Source organism: Lactuca virosa, chromosome 5 (genome assembly GCF_052849685.1).
Source record: "Lactuca virosa cultivar CGN04683 chromosome 5, Lactuca_virosa_CGN04683_v6, whole genome shotgun sequence".
In the NCBI taxonomy this organism is placed as follows: Eukaryota; Viridiplantae; Streptophyta; class Magnoliopsida; order Asterales; family Asteraceae; genus Lactuca; species Lactuca virosa.
This window is the reverse complement of record NC_136430.1, coordinates 418,890,129-418,911,955: the sequence shown is the minus strand read 5'-3', so window position 1 is coordinate 418,911,955 and position 21,827 is coordinate 418,890,129. Positions and strand designations below refer to the sequence as shown.

The 21,827-nt window shown below is 33.3% G+C and overlaps 3 protein-coding genes across 4 annotated transcripts; all 3 read right to left on the bottom strand.

The window, feature by feature from the left end:
• Nucleotides 1-1,289: 1,289 nt before the first annotated feature.
• LOC145112465 (Iron-sulfur cluster biosynthesis family protein) lies at nucleotides 1,290-4,948 on the bottom strand. 2 transcript variants are annotated; one of them, XM_079048626.1, is made up of 13 exons: nucleotides 4,314-4,948; nucleotides 4,112-4,219; nucleotides 3,926-4,026; nucleotides 3,745-3,831; nucleotides 3,593-3,665; nucleotides 3,408-3,473; nucleotides 2,758-2,844; nucleotides 2,572-2,637; nucleotides 2,368-2,495; nucleotides 2,182-2,268; nucleotides 2,007-2,070; nucleotides 1,777-1,920; nucleotides 1,290-1,699 (listed from the first exon to the last, which is right to left on the bottom strand). In XM_079048626.1, the coding sequence occupies exons 1-13, from the start codon at nucleotides 4,731-4,733 to the stop codon at nucleotides 1,556-1,558; spliced, it is 1,575 nt and encodes a 524-aa protein (XP_078904752.1). In that variant the 5' UTR covers nucleotides 4,734-4,948; the 3' UTR covers nucleotides 1,290-1,555. The 2 variants fall into 2 exon arrangements, with proteins under 2 accessions (XP_078904752.1, XP_078904753.1); XM_079048627.1 differs by lacking the exon at nucleotides 3,408-3,473.
• A 2,516-nt stretch (nucleotides 4,949-7,464) lies between these two features.
• On the bottom strand, nucleotides 7,465-9,302 carry LOC145112464 (pentatricopeptide (PPR) repeat-containing protein). Its single transcript, XM_079048625.1, has one exon. The coding sequence runs from the start codon at nucleotides 9,243-9,245 to the stop codon at nucleotides 7,797-7,799; it is 1,449 nt and encodes a 482-aa protein (XP_078904751.1). The 5' UTR covers nucleotides 9,246-9,302; the 3' UTR covers nucleotides 7,465-7,796.
• Nucleotides 9,303-12,253: 2,951 nt separating this feature from the next.
• On the bottom strand, nucleotides 12,254-12,682 carry LOC145114052 (uncharacterized). The gene has a single exon (XM_079050063.1). The coding sequence runs from the start codon at nucleotides 12,680-12,682 to the stop codon at nucleotides 12,254-12,256; it is 429 nt and encodes a 142-aa protein (XP_078906189.1).
• Nucleotides 12,683-21,827: the final 9,145 nt, after the last annotated feature.

Here is a 21,827-nt window from a genome sequence, read left to right as displayed (position 1 = left end):
ATTGTAAACAATGAATAATAGATGGGTGTGCGTAGGACAATTTATAATTGGGTTTATTAATGATGAAAGTAGGTTGTGTTTTTCTGTATATATAAAAATTCCCGACAAAAGTTAATGAAACAAAGGCACCGGTAAAGTTTCAACTTAAGAAGATTCTTTGTGTGGGATTTGCTGTGGGAAATTGCAGCATGGAAAAGAAACAGATCTCCAAGAATGTTCAAATGAGTGTCAATTACATATCTTTTCTATTTAATATCTAAAAGTTGTTATTCGTATAGTATACCTTGTACAGATTTTGGAAAAAACATGATAAGACAGATAGCTAAAACTCATTTAGTTTATGGGTTTAATATCTAAATTTATAAATAAATATTTTAAGAGAAAATGACAAATCAGACTAATTTTATTTATCGTCTTTCAACATTTAATCAAAAATTAGCAATTTGACCAAAATAATCATGGTTTACGCAGACGACATCTGCAAAAAAGTAAAAACGGTCCATTTTGATGATTTTCACAAATGATTTACCAAAATCTCTGCCATCTAGGAAAATATGGGTCCAATTTGAAAAAAAAAAAAAAAAAAAAAAAAAAAAAAAAAAAACTCAATCTGTTTGTTGTTAGATTCAAAAACCTTTTCTAATGCAAATGAAAGTTTAATATTATAGTTTTGATATGTAAAAATAACAAAAAATGGAATTCTCTAACTCTTCAAAATCGTTTTGAAAAATTGTGAGAATTCCATGTTTTGTTATTTTATAGATTAAAACTATAATATTAAACTTAATTTTGTTGTATAAATAGTTTTTTAAGGACTTCTAACACACAAACTTTTAAAAATATGCCTTTTTTATTTTAATTTTCACATATAAACTTAGATTTCCACATATGCCATTTGTAAAAACCATGACTCTTTTTGGTCAAATTGCTAATTTTCGATTAAATCATGTAAAATAGTAAATGAGATTAGTCAAATTTGCCTTTTATTATAAATCATGCATCAAATAGAAACCAGGACAACTAAACATACATCTAATTGTGCAAACATGAAAAAAAAATCCCTAAATATGATTATACTTATACCTAGTAGCTAACAGATTAGTGTCTTAAAGATCAGGATTTTTACTAAGATTTTAAGATCCTACAAGCAAAAACCGATATGGATATCATTTTTGTATCAAGATCGTAGGATCAGACGTCGTAAATTGATCCCATCCATTTTCTTTTGTGTTTAAAATGCATACACATAATGTCTTTCATAACACTAGAAAACTAATGTCACATACAAGTTCATACAATCCAACCCATATCCTTAATAATCTGTCCTTTAACTCGAAATCGAGCCTAAAAAGTTTGTCCATTGAGCTCAAAAATCGAGCATTGGTGATCACATGAAGCCATATAGAGAAAACTCCATCAACAATGAGAAGCTAGAGTTATAGTTTATAGTTTTAATCGCCACCAAAACAATGAACATCCAACATTATACACCACAATAAAAACAAAAGCTAACGACCTTCACAATATAAACGTTCTTTTCTTCATCTATTAAATTTTAATCAGACTTGTCAATCTCTTTAAATCTCCTATCCCATTCCTGAGTGTCATAGTCTTGTTCAAATATGTCTCTTTCTGTCGTGTACACAATCCGATCCTTCCCGATCACCATCCTCTCAGACATGTCCCGAGCACTCAGAATCTGTATTGCATACAATTAATTATTATTATTATAATAATAATAATAATAATAATTATTATTATTCGAATTACACATACCTTTCGTCTGAGGGAGACATCTGGCAATTCAAGTGCTCGAGCACGCAGCTCCCTGGCTCGGTTTCTTTTCTCTATTTCAGCATTTGTTTTTTGAGTGATAAACCATCGTACCAAAGGAATAGCAAAAAAGGAGGCAGCATAAATCTGTCAAATCAATATATTATATTAAATATAAATATGTGATCCATTTTTATTTTAATAAAATAATTTTAGGAGGGTGAAAATGGTACCTGGAGAAGAGGAAATATTTCAGAGACAAATGAAATGAATCCGCTTGGTGTAACCGTCATATTCCTTCAAATATATTTTCACAAAACAAATTATAAAAAAAAAAAAAAAAAAAAAAAGGAGAAATTACGGATTTAGAGAATACATAATAATATAAATTTATTAAAAATTACTTACTTCAACATTGTGCCAAGTACAATGACTCCAAACAGATTAAACGCTCCCAAACCAGCAACCATTGCCCTCTCTGCATTGCTAATTTTACTGCATCATCACCACCATGTAACGCATATGTCAAAACCACTATTTCCAATTTGCAAACAAATATATAAATTTAATTTTTTTTAAAAAAAAAAAAAAGACCTGAAATCCCATTTCTTTTCCTTAAAGTACTTATCAACCCCTCCCACAAACTCATTCCATTTTCTCCCCACGTATTCCTTCCTACCACCTGTTCTTTGAAGCGATGGAAACCGATACAAGATGTTCCCCTACACAGATATATCTTATTTATTTTATTTTTATTTTTTTCAAAAACACCTCAAAATCTTGAAATTTTGTGTATACCTGTTCATCGACTTCTGGTTGACCATCGAAACGCAGAAGAACAGGTAATATGTATGAGTCGTCATCCTGTAGTAAAAGTAAAAGTAAAACACAATTCAAGTGTTTTATATATATAATTGTGTCCTACATTTATAATTTTATTGTTTTTAAAAAAAAAATGAATTTCAAATGTGATATATGTCGTACAGTTTTATCTGCATTTTCCACATCAAGATATGGAGCAAGTTCCTCTGCTGTAACAACACCACCATTTGATGCAATGTACTGACCAATCTGCATTAGTGGGATATATATATATATATATATATATATATATATAATATTATCAGACTACCCAAATATAAAGAAAGAAAAAAAAATATAAATTTAAAATACAGAAGAGAAATATGAACCTTATAGTGCATATGATCATTATAACATTAGATATTCCTTTAGAATTATCATTTCTAAATATCTGTCATTGTCATTGCATTAAATATCATAGAATGTCACATAACAATAACTGGAGCTCAGGAAGATCATTCTAATCGTTTTTCTTTTTTATTAATGCAGAAAAAACAACTTAATTAAGAAAGTCATGCAAAAGAGGCATTCCCCATTAAGTCTTAACTCTTTTTTCTCATATACTTTTTAAACATCATTTATCCAAACAGCAATTTATCAGGATTAGCACTTAATAAGCTATCTATTAACTATTAAGACAGATGATGAGAAGCAACAAGATGATTTTTAATTTTCATAAAGGGTATATGAAAAAGGGCATCAAGATATACAGACATATCAAGACAAAACATTGAAAGTAACTACGGACCACTGAACTAGTGCTCAATTATTACCAACTTCCACCTCTCTTCTTCAATACCTTCATTTGGATCACCATCACCAAACACAAATGAAAACACCTACAAAACATATTATATATATATATATATATATATATATATATATAATCATTCTCCACATTACCAAACAATAAACTTATGACTTATCAAATGACAAAAATTACTAATTTTCAGCTTACAGATTCAATGAAATTCATTCCATTATCTTCTTTTCGTACCCTTCGCCTCCTATAGTAATATGGATCCCAATACCTAAACAACAAATTCATTAGGTATAGAAAAAGTGTATGTGTCACACCACATAAAAAAGAATTTGGGAACAAAAGATTACCAAAACAAATCCGCTGGATTAAGATAGAAAGAGAATCCTGAATCAAAAGATCTTCCTCTGCGTCTTCCTCCTCGATTATCTTCTTCACTGTCATTATCAGTAATATATCCAAACTGTTTCAGTTATGATCAAACATTTCATCTAACTCATCAAAGACAAAAAAGAAGGAAGAACAAAGTACCTACTACTTGTTAGAATAGCAATGATTGTTGTATAAACGATAACAATGGAAGCAATTAGAGCTGTTCCAAAAGTAACCCTGATCAAGTATTCAGCACCAGACTGCAAAAACATATTTGGATTGAAATTGTAAGTTTTGGGCATCATACAAATCCCTAAATAACATTTTAGGAGTTTGGGACTATACCTTTGTCTTTTCAATTAAAGGTTCAAATTTTATTCGAAGTGACTTGGCTGCAAGGTTTGAACGATAATCTTTTGGAAACACATAAAGAACATCACCTTCGTCTGAAACCTGTTGAAATAATCTTTATGAAACACATATAATGCAATTAAATTATACAAAATTGCATAACATCAACATATCATAAGTGACCAAAAAACTCTACCTCCAAGAAGCCATTAGTATCAGCAGCTAGGGCTTGTAAAGCCCTTTGAGCTTCAGTCAACTTAATCCCAGCCTTACTTGCCACATCACCAACTGTCACCCTTCTTCCACACTTATCCACAGCGTCCATCGTCCGCTTCCTCACATCCGCCGGCAACTTATCGCTCTCAATTATCTTCCCAGGCCTAATCCTCGCCGTTGGTTCCACCGAAGGAACATTAAAACTGGACCTTATTTCCGACACAAAACTTCTCCTATTACTACTCTGCTGTCTCTCAAATCTCAATAACTCCCTATGAAAAACATCATTATGTGTCCTAAAGGAGTAGTGGAATTGACAGGAGGGTCTAAGGGAAAAAACTGATGAGGGTTTTGAGTGGGATTTAGGTGTTATCGTGAAGCAAGTGGATATCGACGCCATTTATTGATTTATTGGATGATTATGGTAACGATTATTAGGTTTTCCCCATGGAAAACAGATGTGAATTTGAAGGTGCGAATCTTTGTTCTTCGTTAGTTTGAATGTGTGTTGTTTGGACGAAGAGGGCTGAAGGTTCAACGAGTTTGCAGATAGGATTCTGGAGGAAGGCAGGAAGCAGCCGAGGCCTTGTGTTAATGATGTTCCAGTTTTGCCCCTTGAGGAATTTATATTTTCAGATATACGTGTATATATATTTATATACAATGTTGTTTAGATCACATAAAGTTTTTTAAGTTCGCAACCTATGATCGTAAAATTGGATCGAGAATGAATTATCTTATCAGGGAATATGACTTATTAAAGTAATTAACTTTTTGGTTTTTTTCATATCTAGTTAACTAATTTTTTTTGTACACGTCTAGTTAACAAATTTTTTGAAAGTATTCACATATTACCATTATGACCTACTGTAGCAGGTTATATCCGGTCATAATGATTATACGTGAAAACTTTCAATAAAATAAAATGATTATATGTGAAAACTTTCAATAAAATAAAATCGTTACCACATATACAAAAAAGTAAATATAAACAAAACAAAAATAATAGTAAGTTACATGAATGGTCCCTGTGGTTTGGGAGAATTTGTGCGTTTGGTCTCTAACTTAATTTTTTTAAACTCAGATAGTCCCTACTGTTTATTGTTGTTGCGCTATTGGTCCATGTCTTACCTAAAAAGACTATTGTGCACATCTAGGTAACGAACTTGTTGAAAGTGTTCACATATGACCAATATGACCGGATGTAACCTGCTACAGCAGGTCATAATGGTCATATGTGAACACTTCCAAAAAGTTCGTTACCTAAATATATACAAAAAAAAAATTAATTAATTACCCAGATGTGAACAAACCGAAAAGTTAATTACCTTAATAAGTCATATTCTCATCTTACTAAACTAAAATAGTTATAAGTTTGAAACTGAAACGTACAGACATATTCAATAAAAACTAGTCATTGGACTTTTTATTTGTTTATGAATATTTGGCAAAAGTAGCTGTAAAACATGTTATTGGTTTTAAAAATAGGTAATTAAGTCAATTTATAATTTTTTTTTGTAAACGTTACTTGAAGTAGCTTTTGGATTTGAAACTTTTTGTTTTAGCCAAAAGTTAAAAGCTCATATTATCGAACAAATTTTTTTTTTGAGTTTTTTCTTAAAATAAAAAAGGTGGAAGCTTTCAAAAGTTGTGTGCTTAACACACTCTACCTATATTTCGCTAGTTATATAAAGTTTGAAAGATAGCCATATTCTAAAACATAAAATATGAACTTTAAATTTAACTACCTAATATAACCTTACATGACAAATACATATCTTACACGACAAATGATGTATTGGTATCATTTTCCAATCTATAAATACACATTCTTTTCTTATAAAACTCATTTACTGTGTTCGGGAAAAGTAAAACACGATATTATATATATATATATATATATATATATATATATATATATATATATATATATATATATATATATATATATATATATATATATATATATATTCAACAATCTTAAAAATGGAGTAAAAAAATTAAAAAATTATGAAGTTGTGAGGCTATATGTCGTTTCATGTTATATGTAATGTTCGGTTTTCGAACTCATTGGATAAATTTGAGGCTAGATTTTGAGTAGAAGGGAAAAAAATTATGATTATGCAAAGCATTGTTGAAATAATATATGAGATTCATTTTTTATTGTTCGGAAAGAATTTAAAGTTACATTTTTAAATACTAAAGACCAAACTAAAAAAGGTGGATCGGATCATTATTCGTTCTTGAGTTCCTACATACAATCTTACGATCTTAGATTGATCTTGCTACAAAATTGATCATGTTGCGCCCCATATCGTTTTTGGCTTGCAGCAAAAGATTCCAATCTTAACAGCATTTTATGTATAACAATTTATTTCTAATTTCTTAATTATCATATCATTTTATTTTATTTTATGTAATAATTATATCACATGACATTTACTTATTGTAAATACAACACTTAATTTGAATAACGGATACTTAGAGGGTAACGGTGAACATGGTACGGTTTAGTACAGTTTTTAGTCAAAACCGAGCCGCAAACCGCAAATACAGTTTCCAATCACAAAACTCACAAAACTGAATGGCGCGGTTTATTTGTGGTGCGGTATTTCGATTGTTTGATGCAGTGTGGTTTCAGGCCCTTGCAGTTCAAATTTTAACGACATGACTTCCATACGGTTCAGATTCAAACGGCTAAAACCTTGGATGCTATCCAAGAGATAGTTGAGAAATCATTAATATAGATGATGAAATTGATTGGTGTTTTTTTTGCAACAGGCGATGTAAGACTATTTATAGATTAGAGTTAAATGGAAATGACCTTGTCATATATAGGAGATAGAACATGACAGATTTAATCTTGTCTTTGGTTTTTGCTCACCCTGTTGGATTTGAGTTTGAACAAAAGAGACCAAAAAATGTTTATTAATTGATCAGGTAGCAAGGCATAGTTTTTAAGTATGGATTCCCTTATGCGAAGCAAAACACTATAAACTGATAAATACTTTTTGGAGTGTTTGAAAAAAAAAACTATTATATATGTAAAATGACAAACAAAGGCATGCTTATATATTTTGACTTTTTTTTTTTACATATAACAATTTATCTTTAATCATTTATAAATGATCTTTTTGACAAATATTTACATAATCATGTATTCCAACTTAAAAACAACCCAACTATTGTTAAAAGAATTACATAAAGTATATTGAAAAAACAAATCGATTATTTCTTTGTGCAATGTGCATCCTCTTTAACTAACTGTGAAGGCCAAGTAACAATCTTCCATTGGATCCAAACCATTTCTTTTTACACTCCTCGACCTCTTAGTCGTCATGGGTTATATAATCTGCAATTAACAAAAACTCTTTCATTTAATTAGTAACATACTTTTGAACCCAACTTTTTAATATTCAAACTTCAAGAGTTCCAAGTGTTTTATGAATAAAAATCTGATCTTTCATCCAAAACCAAGCCCTTTCATCAACCTGTTATAAGTAGCAATATCAGGTATAAACCCCTTATCCAACATCTCATCCACTATAACCTTCCCCTCCTCCTTTTTTCCTTCCTTTGAATATCCACATACTAATATGCTATAACTTACCTCATCTACACATACACCTTTCTCATAAGCCAAAACCCTCAATTTATTAGCCTCCACACTTCTTCCTGAACTACACATATCACCAAGAAGACAGTTAAAAGTCACACTATCAGGAACAATACTACTGTCTTTATAATTAAGCATCTTATCCATCAATTTAAATGCTGCTTCTGTGTTCTTAACCCTTCTTAAACCTTCAATTAAAATAGTACAGGTGATGGAGCTTGGAGCATTTCCTTTCTCCCATATCTCATCTACTATTAATCTTGCTTTATTAACCTCATTCCTTTCACAAAGACTCTCGATTAACCCAAAATAATCAAACTTTGTTGGCAAAACTCCTTTTCTTGAAAAATCCAGGATGAGATCACAAGCCTCATAAACCCTTCCTTCCTTGGTAAGCCCATCGATCAAGATCTCACAAGTTACACTCGATAAACTGCACCCCAATTCAATCATCTCATATGCCATTCCTATTCCTTCTTTCAACTTCTTCTCCCTAAAGAATCCCTTGATCAAAGTGTTAAAAGTGACCACATTTGGAACACAACCCTTGACCCTCATTTCCTTAAACACTTCTAATGCTAACCCGAATTTGGAATTGCGAAAATACCCATTAATCAATATGTTAAAAGTGACCACGTCTGGATTCACTCGATCTTTAATCATTCTCCCATAGAAATCCAAACCCTTTTCGAATTTCCAGTACTTTACGAAACTATGGATCATGATATTGTATATAGCTGTGCTAGGTTTCCCATCTACTAGTTTACGCATTTTATCAAACGCTTGGAGTGCATCATCAAACCTACCGACGTTACAGTACGCATTGATGGCGAAACGGAAGATGGGTTCGGTACGTGAGCAAGAAAAGATACCGTCGGAGCAAGGGCAGGGATTGGAGACGATGAAATCGAGGAGGGGTGATAAGGAGTCGAGGCGGTGGGTTATGGCAAGGGTGCGGACCATCCATTCATAAGTGGAGTGGTCGTGGCGGAAGAAATCGAGGGTGGCGGCGTGGCGGAAGACGTGGAGGTCGAGGTGAGCAAATTTGGGATGGTGGTGGAGCTGGTTTTTGAGGAAGGAGAGGAGGTCGTTCGGGGTGAGGTTGTTTTTTAGGTGGGTGTTGATGAAATCGGTGAGTTGGGATTGAGTGGTTGAGGTAGAGGAGGTAAGAGAGAGGATTGGGAGAGTAGTGAGTGATGTGTCGGGAGGTGGCGGTGGGGGTAGGAGGTTAGCGGTGGTCGACGGCGGTGCAGGACGGCAGAGTGGTGGTGGTCTTGGGAGTTTCTTGAAGGCCATTTCTTCTAAAGTATGGCTTTAAACCGGCTAGTCGGCTACAAATGGTTGGAGAGAGGCGAAAAGATAAAGGACAAAATTGCAAAAATGGACCATGGGTATGTATTTTTTTTATTTTTTTTTTGCAACCTTCGTTTTTTTGGTTTTGTTGGTTTCATCGTCATTTTCAGTTAGTTTTATAGTAAAATTGGTCTATGTTAAATTTGAAAAAGACCAATTTGTTTTTTCATTTTCTTTAATAGTTTATTATTATTTTTATTTAAATATTAATGTTAAAACAAATAAATAATGGCTCTCTCTCTCTCTCTCTCTCTCTCTCTCTCTCTCTCTCTCTCTCTCTCTCTCTCTCTCTCTCTCTCTCTCTCTCTCTCTCTCTCTCTCTCTCTCTCTCTCTCTCTCTCATTTACAGAAATCACTTCCTCTCCATTATAATGAATTTGAAGGATCAATGGATGACTTTATCTCCAAAAGTGCTTCTAAATCACCATTGAATACAAATTGAAAACACAAGCTAAATAAAAGAACAAGATCAGCTCTCGAGTTTCTCATTTCAAACATTTGAAGTCCAATACCAAAACAAAATTGTAGTTTTTAGATGATTTCCTGCAAGATTAAACACCTAGAGATTCTTCAAATTGGATTAATAAAAGTTAATGTTTTTCCCGTACTAACCATCGATTTTATGGGGAGGCTTGCAAAATGGATCGTGACTAACGCCGGATAGTACCTCTTGCCTAAAAGAGTCGTCGGAAGCAGGTGTACAGAGAAGGTATGAATTGTAGTAAAACCATAGACACAAACTTGTAAATCTTTCGTGCATTCAAGCTTATAAACCTTGTTAAGTTTGGTCTTTCTACCAATGTGGGACTTGTTCCCACATTCATCTCTTTTGCTAAACTTATTCTCAAATACACATACTTGAGTATCGATATCTCATTCAAATATACTCAATTTGGGACATATAATATATCGTTTCGAAGTTCTCACGGAGGAGAACACAAACCCACTTAGAGTTAATGTCCAAAGTTAGTAAAAATATAAATATTTATACTAAATTTTTCAACATGGTCCGTGTATTTATATTTTTTTTTTCATGTTTCGATTTTATATTTCGAAATATAAGAAGACCCAACAATATAGTAGGAGATGAATACAATGAGTTGATTCTAGTAAGTATTTCTTTTTGTTACATTTATAGATTGTTTAGTTTTGATATTTAAACACAAAAAAACAATTTTTTTTTGCAAGCCATTCTTCGAAACTAACCTACGAAAATAAATGTTTACATGTTTTTGAGTGTTTAAAATCGTTTTTTTTTTTTGCCATTTTTTCTATTTTGGTTCAACCGGGGTGACCATTTTCATAGGCTATACGGGACGGGGGGGGGGGGGGGGGGGGGGAATACTAAAACTAACCGGAAATATGTAAATTGTCGGTAAATTTTGGTATTTTTATAGCCTGCAAAAATGGTAATTTTGCAAGTTGTACATGCTAAAATACCCAACTGTGGTATTTGCTGACTATTTTTTGTTAACTTTGCGGTTTATATATATACTACAAAAATACAATAAATACGTATTTCAGAGACTTCTTTTGATATTTTTACATGTATGGCTAGGGAAAATACCATAAATGTTTTTTTTATCAAGTTAATCAATATTGCATACCACTTTTGCCTAGCATGGCTAGAGAAAGGAAAATCTCTATGACAATCTCCTATCACATACTCACATAAGTCCGGTCCAATAGTCATATGCCGGCAAGAAGAAAAAACAATATTTGTGACAATCTTCGATCACATAGTCACACATCGGAAAGAAAGGACAATCTTTTGTGAAGATCTTTAATCACATAGTATCATTTAAGCGGAAAAAATTGAAATTTTGGTTAATTATAAGATTTTACAGGGAGAACGACGGATGGAAGAGAGGTGATGCTCTCTCTGACGAGGAAAAAACTAGATGTTGGCTAGAGTTCTGGTTTTATAGGGAGAGGGCAGATGAAGGAGATGTTGTGGTCTTTTCGGCAAGAGAAATTGGATGTCCCACCAATATTGACGAACATGGGAGATAGTAAGGTGGTGCGAGGAAAGAGACGGGATCAAGATAAAAGTGTGGGGTCGTGGGTCTTTTAGATTATAGTAAATTATTACATAATAATAATATGACTATAGATAAACGATAAAAAAAATATATTAAATAAATATATAAGAGTAAAACGTTCATTCAACGTAGGTTGGGACCAAAGACGTAATAACAATATATCATAGGGGTGGTTTGAGTTAAAAAAAAATGTAACGACCAAACATATAAATTATGACAAACCATGGGGACCATTCATGTAATTTGCTCAAAAGAAATTATTAGTCAATGTTTAGGGCTTTAAGGGGTTAGGGGTTTAGTTATAGAAAAATGCACTTGGTATCCCAAAAGATCGAACAATGCAAAATCAAAAGTTACCCATTGATACATATTGTTTTCCTGTTATCCCAATTTTGCATGAACCTAGGGGAGGTTCTATGTGGGTGGTGGTGCTGGTACCGACAACATCTGGTTTTTCGAATTTCTCGTGACAACCCTCCTATAAAATCTTACATCCACCACTGCATGAATCTGAATCCACGTTTTACAACATGCACCTCAATGCTTCCAGTTAAAACTTTACAATCTTTTTTTTCACCATAAACTTAACAACAAACAAAAGCAAACACCTTTACCTCTCTATTGTAATTACAGTTATGCCCACGTGTTCTAACATTCTCGTTAAATTTTCAACAATAGGCACCCAATTAATTCGGGAATAATTGCGTACACAACACTTATTTGACATACACAAAAATAACCTCTTTTTTTTTTTTTTTTTTTTTTTTTGCATATTGTACAACCTTTTTAAAACATAAGTTGTGGTATATAACAAAAAAAATTGTTCCATTCAATTATTCACGTTTTAAATCATGCACTTAAATGCTTCCCGGTCGTTGAAAGTTTACCATATTTTATCACTATCAAAACCTAACAAGATTCAGGTATGCTTTCTAAACCTGGCTTCCATCTTCCATCAACGATCTCCATCAAGCTTCCATTTTTTCCGATCTGCGAAACCAAATCACCCACAGAAACAGAAACACCCCCCTTTTTCAACATCATCTCCAACTCCTGCTTAGTTACCACCAACTTAATCCTCACTGTGGTTCTCGGGTTCTTGATGGATTCCGGCAAAGCTACATGAGGAAGTGGAAGCAGATAATATATATGACCGGCGACCATTTCATCTTGGTGGCCGAGATGTCTGACAACGGGAAATACGTCGGAGATTGCATGATCTGCATGTTGTGTTAAGACTTGATGGACTTTGATTGGTGGTTTGTATTCAAGAACTTCACCATTTGTTTTGATTACCTTGATGATCATCTTGTTTTGTCGAATTAAGCAGTTTCCCATGTTTTAGAATCTTGTTTAAGTCAGGTTTAATTTAGATTCATTAGGTTAATTTATAGGCCAGGAGAATGCGCATAGAGTTTTGATTTATTACAGAAAGCCCTAAATCGCACTTTTTTGAGTTTGGACCCACCTTGTTGGCATGGTGCTAATGTTTGGTATCCATGGAAGAGAGTGATTCGTTTTAATTAAAAGTAATTAGGTTACAATAAACTATTAAAATTAAGTCAATCAAGCGAACCCGTCAATATCTACAATTTAATCTTTATTCAAAATGACCAGGGCGGAACACGAACAATAAGGGGCCGAAACTAAAATTTACAAAAAATTATATATATATATATATATATATATATATATATATATATATATATATATATATATATATATATATATTATTTTGAATTTATCATTGTAAATATATATCTAAATTTATAATTACTCCAACTTTATTAACTCCAATTTTATTACCCATACATATGTACCATGTCTTTTATTTTTTTGTAAACTTTTTTTTTATGTTGTACTTACTGCATCTTTATTACCCTTATACATACATTTTTATCATCCCTATTCATCACCAGTGCCCTATATATATCTATGCTGTACTTAATCTTTATTACCTCTATACATCATAAATATATAAATGAGATACTTATCAGTATCTAGAAACGAGAGACGGAGAGAGTAGTAAGAAACTCATAGTCTTAAGTGATATGAAGAGACACAAAGAGGAAATGTGTACCTGTGTGGAGTCGGCTGAGAGGAAAGCAGTGGTGGTCTGGCGCCGGCAACTCGGGGAGGAGAGAGAATAAAGAGTCGACGGAGAAGAGTCGACTGAACCTGAAAAAGGGAGAGAGCAAGAAGTCCGGTGAGTTGTAACTTACACGAGTGCGGAAGAACTAGTTATTGTTTCAAATCAAGGAAAAACGATCCGGCATCTTCTAGTTTCAATGTGATCCAACAAGAAGCGGAGACGATAGTATTTTTAGGGTTTAGTGATTTGAAGATGTAAGTAAATAATTGATTTCATAGAATTTTTATATGGTTAATTTGTAAGTCTCCAACTTTTTATGCGCTTATTGTGTATATTTTCTACTTTCTAGTCAAATTAGTTTTCCTTGGATAAGTTTGATAATATATGGTTGCTTTTGATTTTCTAAAAATCTTAAGTTTAATTACTGATATTCGCCTATTCGGTAGAAAAAAGGTGAGGGGCCAGTGTTTTGATTTCTTAGAATATTAACTTATATAATCACAATTCTATAGTTGTTGCTATTTAATAGATAAAAAATCAGGGGGGCCATGGCCCCCTAGCACCTTCTATGTTCCGCCTCTGAAAATGACAAAAATCTTTAATTTCCATTTATTTGATGTCAAAACATATAAACATAATCTTGAGTTAGTTAACTAAAAGTTCAATACTTTTTGATATTTTAGAACATGCATGCATGGGGCGAAGATGGTGGAATTTTCTGGTGGCCAGGGGTGACGATAGGGATGAAGGCGGTGGTTCAGCCATTGTTGTGACAAGGTGTTCATCATCAGAACGAAAAGAGTAGTCAAACTTAGTGATGATGTCGTTAGAATACAATATTAATTTGTGAGTCAACGGACGATTTAATGATTTTAGGTTTAAATTTGCAAACTAATTAAAACATTACAAAGAGACCAAAGCAAATTAATGTAACTAGTCACTAAAAAATGGGAAGTTGTATTTAACTTTTATCCAATGTAATCACAAATGAATAACAAGTTACCTCACGATCGAAAGTTGGTTTCATCTATAAGATACACTCAAGATCGATCACAAAAGCTTTCCCCCAAGGCCAAGTGGTTGACCACTATTACGTATGACTTAATTTGTTCCTTTCACACTTACCAATCATATTCGTATAATCTTGACTATCGTTACAGTTTCCTATTGCCTAAGGAGGTTCATTCATATCCCATGCATGTAAGGATGTGAAGTGATGAAAGGGTATATATGAATACCTCCATTCTAGAATTCATAACTTATAAAAAGCATAGATAGAAATTGCAATAGCTGTTAAACTGAAAAATCTTAATTATCAACTTATAATATGCTTTCTTGATCACTATTTGTTAAAAATCAAAGATACCAATAAATCAAATAACCATTACTTTAGAAAAAGAAATTATGCTATTTCCACATATGCATGATATAAACAACATGGATGGGGTTTGTGGGTTCACCATTTTAGATAATGGGGGTAGCAAGTTAAAGTTCAATGCCGAAATTTAAATTATGTTCAATTTGAAAATTAATATTTATTTACTTTTTAAAGATATTTTTGGGTAGTGGACATGAGAAAGATTATTGAAAATTAATATTCTAATAAGAAGTGATTTAAATGCCAATAAGAATTTTGAATATTTTTCATTTTATTCAAAGAACATAATCGTAACAAATTTTTTATTTGTTTTTAACAAATTGTTCGAACATGTTGAGTAATCGATCGAACTAGTAATAAGGATCGGGTTCGTCGAGTAAACTTTTTTTTTGTCTAATTTTTAGATTTAGTTTTAAATAGTTAATGTATTAAAGTAAAATTAAACTACTAGAATAAAGTAAAAATCCAAACGTCATTTCAATAGGAAATTTGTTGGAAACGACTGATACCAACATATTTTTCGAGGGAAAAAAATTCGTCGGAAAATAAGGAGTGGGTAAATAAATCTGACGGATCCTTTGACATTTTCCTGATATAAAACCATGTAGGTAATTACAATGCAGTTCCGGCAAAATCTTTTAAGTGATATTTCCGACATAATTTCGACAAATGGTAGATTTAGTTGTTTCTAACAAAATGAGAGATGATTTGTACACAATAATTTTTCTCCATACACAACAATTGATGCGTTAAAATGTTATACTGACAAAATACTGATGGATGACACTTTTGACTATCTCTGACATAACACTGACGAAATCATATGGTGACAATTTAAATGACAATTTTTTCGTCAGTAAAATGCAGTTTAAAGAAAACATTAAAAAATCAATATTTTTTCTACCCAAAATGCAGAAAAAACCAATACCTGATCAAATCATATTTTACAAGTTTAACAACAAAAATAATAAACATAAATCTAAATATAACATAAATTTTAATAATGGTCTAAACCACAAACCACAAATAATATAGGAAATAAACTTATATTAATAATAACAACAATATTTTTATCCATAATAATAGCAACATACACTATTTTTTAAACTATAATAGCAACATATTATATTTCTTTATCAATATAGACAATATACTTATATTTTTATCAATAACAGAAACATACTTCGTTTTAATATTATAATAGTAATGTACTTTATTTTTATACATAATAACAACATAATTTTTTTTATCCGCAATAGGGACCAACATATGATATATTTTTAAATATAGACAATATATATATATATATATATATATATATATATATATATATATATTTCTTTATCCATTATGAAACATAATTTATTTTTATTCAGAATAACAATGTACTTTACTTTTTTATCTATTATAGCAACGTACTTTACAATTATACATAATAGCAAGATACTTTTGTTTTTATCCGTAATAACAAAATATTTTTTACCAATATAGACAATGTACTTATATTTTTTATCCATAATAGTACCATACTTTAATTTTTGTCCATAATATCAATATACTTTACTTTTTTATCCATAATGGCAATATACTTGATTTTTATTTATAATAGCAACATATTATATTCTTTTTCCAATATAGGTAATGTAATTCATTATTATCCATATAGAAACATACTTTATTTTTGTTTCTTTATAAAAATACAGTACATTTGTTGAATAAGTATACATGTTATTCTAACTACATGTACTCAACGAAGGAAGGACACACATGTAAGATGGTGTATATATTATCAAAAACTAAAGATTTAAGGATCCTATCCAAAAATAAGACCCTTCCTTCTCATTCCTTGAATATATGTTATTACTTGATATCATCCCCTTGATGATGATTGTAACACCCCTGTTATTTCTTAACACATGTAATTTTTACAAATATTTTGGAACTTTCATTTTTAAAATATTATTTAAAATATCCCATAAGACGAGTTGTTGGGTATGTTATGTTGCGTCATGGGCTTAATATTGTATATCCTGATTGGGTCTGTCCATCTGTGATTATTATAGGGTTTAGCTATAAATAGTGCATGCATGTATGCCTTAGAAACGAACGTGATTATAGTGATTATTGCTTTGTAACCCTAAACACCTCTACAGTCGAAGTTCTTAATCGAGCTCTTCTGAGGTGTTAAAGTTTAATCATTCGACATCAGTTAAACCATTCCTGTGTTCTTCATTACGTCTTTAATTGTTTATTTGCTTAGAATCTATCGATCCTACTAGAACTTTGTTCTAACAATTGGTATCAGAGTAGGAGACTGTGTGATCAATACACATTCCTTCTGTGTTAAGAATTCTTCAGGGTTTCCGCTTTTATCGAATATATAGAAGCCGTCTTCTTCCTGTCGACGGTAACTCGTGTGTTTGATAAAACCCTAATCTCAAGTTTACAGGTCTGATTCTAGCGGTTCTAAGAAAAGGCTCACCAAGTCTCACGAAGATTCTCAAACTAATCCCATCAACATCTCTAACAGCATCGGATCCACTACAAGGGTTCCCATTCTTTACACTCAAGACTATGAAGTATGGGCACATCACTTTGAAGATTACGTGGTTGGATCTGAAGATAATGGTTATCTCATCTGGGAAGTTATCACGCTTGGGCCGTTTGTTCACTCTGGAACGAACAAGACTGTGAAGACTCAAAAAGAGTATAATAAGCTTGTGGCGGACGTAGATAAGATGCCACAGGATGAAAAGGACAAGTTGTTATGTAATGTGAAGGCCATGAGAATGATCAGATTCGCACTGCAATCCGACACTTTTCAGTTAGTTGGTTCATGCACGACTGCTAAATAAATCTGGGATAGGTTGAAGGAACTTTATTCAACCGATGAAGATCTAGAACACTCTATTCAAACCTTGCTGCTCTCAGAATTTGGAGTTTTCGAACAGAAACCTGAAGAGAAACTGATACAGACCTTCGATCGCTTCAATCATCTCCTTAGCAAGATGATCAAGCATGGTATAGAAAGAAAATTGATCGAGCAAAAGGTAACCTTCATGAATGGTTTAAGACCAGAATGGATGGCAGTGGTTTCAACAGTGAAAGCTCACGAACAATTCAAATCATACTCACTAGTGAAACTTGTGGGCATACTTAAATCCCATGAGAATGTGGTAACCAAGGAGGCGAAGGTGGTTTCGGGTGTGGGATCGTTGGCCCTTGTCTCAAAAAGCAAAAGTGTTGCAGAAGAAGAGGAGGAGTCAGATATGTCTGAATGTGACCTTACAAGCGAAGAGTATGCAATGATGGTCACCAATCCAAAAAGGTTTGCACGAAAGAAGTTCCCTATCAATAAGAACCGAAACTGGCAGGGAAGTTACAGTTCTGAGAAGGTGAAAGATGAAGCGAAGAATACTTCTCAAAAGGATGACGACAAGAAGGAGTGCAAACTTCCAGGAGACTCTGGATTCGACTGCTATTACTGTCATGGCAAAAACCACTTTGCCAAAGATTAAATGCTAAGGAAGATGGTTGAGAAAAGAGATGGTGAAGATGATGAGGCGTATTACATGCGAAAGTTGGAAGAGATCAAGAAAAAGAAGACAACTAATAGTTCAATGAATGCCTTGATTGTGCAGGAAAATGAGGATGAAGATGAGTTCGGTGGCGTTGAAGTCTGGTCAACCGATTCTGAGGATGAAGAAGTGAGGAAGCCCACACATGGAAGAGCTTATGTGGCGAGGGATACAGGTTCGGCTGGAAAATGTTTGATGGTCACAGCTGGTAGACCAACCGAAAGTGAGTGTAAGGAGCCGAACGTGACTGAGGACAAGTGCTTTGCAGCCAAGCCCGTGAGTGAGAAGATCAACGACTGTGATCGGTTGATCAAAAAGGTACAATCCATCCTTGAATCACTTAAAGTTCCAGTAACAAATTATGAAGAAGAATTAAATGAATTAAAATTTAAATTCTCTAACTTAAGTGGTAGTCTCATGCAAACTCGCTTAGCGAACTCTAACCTAACTGACCAACTCAGCAGGGTGTCTTCAAAGAGTGAAGAGAGAAGGATGTGGATTGAGCTAAAGGAGAAAGAGTTAAATAGGGCTAGGGATGAAATTATTTATTTGCAACGAGACAATTTACAGTTTTTGAAACAAAGGAATGTTATTTGTTTAATTGCTAAACGTTTATATACAAATATTGCTCAGTTGCACTTACGTTGTGAAATAGGGAAAAAGATTCATAAGATGATCTTACCCTTCCTTGAATTTAAGGAGGATGAGGTCATCGCTGAATGTGAATCAATAATGTCCTCAGAAGAGACATCCATCGCTTATAAAATCGGACTGGACAAGATAGAGACCTTCATTGACTCTAAGGAACATAAGTGTATGCTCAAAAATCTTTTAGATGAAAATGATAGGTTAAAAATTAAGACCGAGACCATTCAATCATTTGACTCGTCTAACGCCAAATTAATTTCAGAACATAAAATGAATATAGAAAATACGTCTGAATTTGATGAGGAGAGTGAGATGAGCGAAATCTCGGTAGAAGACGTGGTTGATTGTTCTGAGTTTATGAAAAGCGAAAACGAGAATGAGAAACCCCTCATATCTGAAAACTCGGTTGAATACGCTCGCCTGTCAAAGGACAAGCCACAGAAACTCAAAGAGAAAGCAATGGTTTATCAAAAGGTTCAAACTGTGCCAAATCAGGTATATGCTGTTACAGGGGTCACTGCAAAACAGACAACTGAATTGAAAATCTTGGTCGACAAAGACAATGTTGAAGGATGTGATGATTATTTCTGGTCAGCCCCTATTGATAACGCAGACGAAACCGCCGGCTTATCTGAACAAACCTCATGGAGGGTAAAAGGAAGATATGTTGCTGAACCTATCAACAAACCCTCGAGTTTTGACAAACCAAGCACAAGTGGAACAAAAGAGATCCCTGAAGAACCAAAGAAAACATCGAATGTTCCTTCCAAGACTGCCGAAACTCAAAAGGGGAAGCCAAAATCAAGCTTCAATATTCACAAATCTCAGAAAGAGTTAGCTGAACAGAAACGCCAAAGAAATCAAAGATACATGAAAAATATGAATGAGCGAAAACGTTATTGGCAATCTCAAAACCCCAACTACGTTCCTTCCAAGAAAGAGTCAATTGCCAAAGAAAAGGAAAAGCTAAAAGGAAAAGAAAATTTCAGTCCAAATTCCTACTATTCCAAAGCTCAGAACCAAAAGTCAAGTTTCGGTTCCAACACCAGCGCTCAGAACCGAACGTCACGTTTCGGTCACAACGCCAAGGTTGACAACCGAAAGTCAAGTTTCGGTCCTTCCTACTCCCAAAGAAAATCGAATTCAGTGAAGGACATCAAAGGAAAGGGAAAGCTTGATTCAGATTTTGATATCAATAATAAGAAAAAGTCAGCTAACCCTAGGATTAAAAAGAATATCCCAAAACCATCTAACAACACACCATCTAATACACCAAAATTTAAACAAGATAAAAACAAAATCAAGGTGTATACCATCAAAAGAAAAGACCAAACAACTCTAATAAAAAGAACTTATTTGGTTGATATTTCTACTGCTATTCCTTTTTCTGTAAAAGACTCACAAGGGCCCAAGAAACTTTGGGTTCCTAAATCTGCTTCAATTTGCAGGTTATAAGTGACGAGCAGTTCGATGACGAATGGTACATAGCCAGTGGCTGCTCGCGTCACATGACAGGAAGGAAGGAAGAGCTGAGGGAGTTTCGGTCCCTAAAGGATGGTGGATGTGTAAAGTATGGAAATAACTCATATGGCACAATCAAAGGATATGGAATGATAACCAACGGAGAATTCTCGATTCGAAAAGTAGCTTATGTGGAAGGTGTTGGATTAATGTCTAAGTCCATAACTATATTTGGTATGTACTTGACCTGACCCGGCATGGTCCATTTGGGTTGCACTTCACCGGCACAATTTATATGGATAGTCTTTTGAGAATAGTATATTTATGATTTATATTAATATATTATAAGTTCTAATATATTAATATGGAATCATATTATTTAATTAGTATTGATCAAGAATTAATTTAGAATTAATTAAGTGATCAAAAAGAACTAATTAAATATGGACTCTTATATATATGGAATGGGCCAAGTTCATTTAGGTTGGGCTAAGCTTTCATGGATGGTCCATGGAGCTTTTAACCCATGGATCCTATGTAAATGAAAGGTCATGGGTATTAGGGTTTACATGGATGTAACCCTAATCCTCCATAATATATAAAGGGGTCCTTGGCTCACAAAATTGGCACAAGTGTGTGAAAATAAGAGTGGGCCGATTTTAGTGTGCATACATATTCTCTCAAGTTCTTCCAAGGTGTTTTGGTGATTTGTGATTCCATTTGAGGCTTCCACACTATTGGGGCTAAGCTCTTAAAGCTTGAAGACATCAAGCTACATCAAAAGGTATGTCATCTAACTAGAACTTTGTAGTATAGGTGCTTCATAATATGCTAGTTAGGATGAAACCTTGGAATAGTTAATATTTGCATGTATAATAGAGAAAACATAGATCCAAGGTTTATAGGGTTGCATGTACACCATAGGAGTGTTAGAATGCTCAAAATCCAACAGAAGGGTTGCAACATAACATCATAAGTGTATCACAATTAGTTGTGGGAACTGGTTTGAAGGTTTCATTCGATGATGAGGGATCAGAAATAATTGCGAAGCAATCCAAAAGAGTTTTGTTGAAGTCCGAACGCAAGGGAGAGATGTATCCTTTAAATCTCAACCCAATTCGAGGAAAACCAGCAATATGCCTGCTGTCAAAAGCGAACACTGATGAAAGTTGGTTGTGGCATCGACGCCTATCGCACCTGAACTTCAAAGACATCAATAAGTTGGTGCTTGGTGATCATGTTCGAGGCCTTCCTCTTCTCAAGTTTGATAAGGAACACCTATGTGCAGCGTGTGAGATGGGAAAACAAAGCAGAAAGAGCCATCCT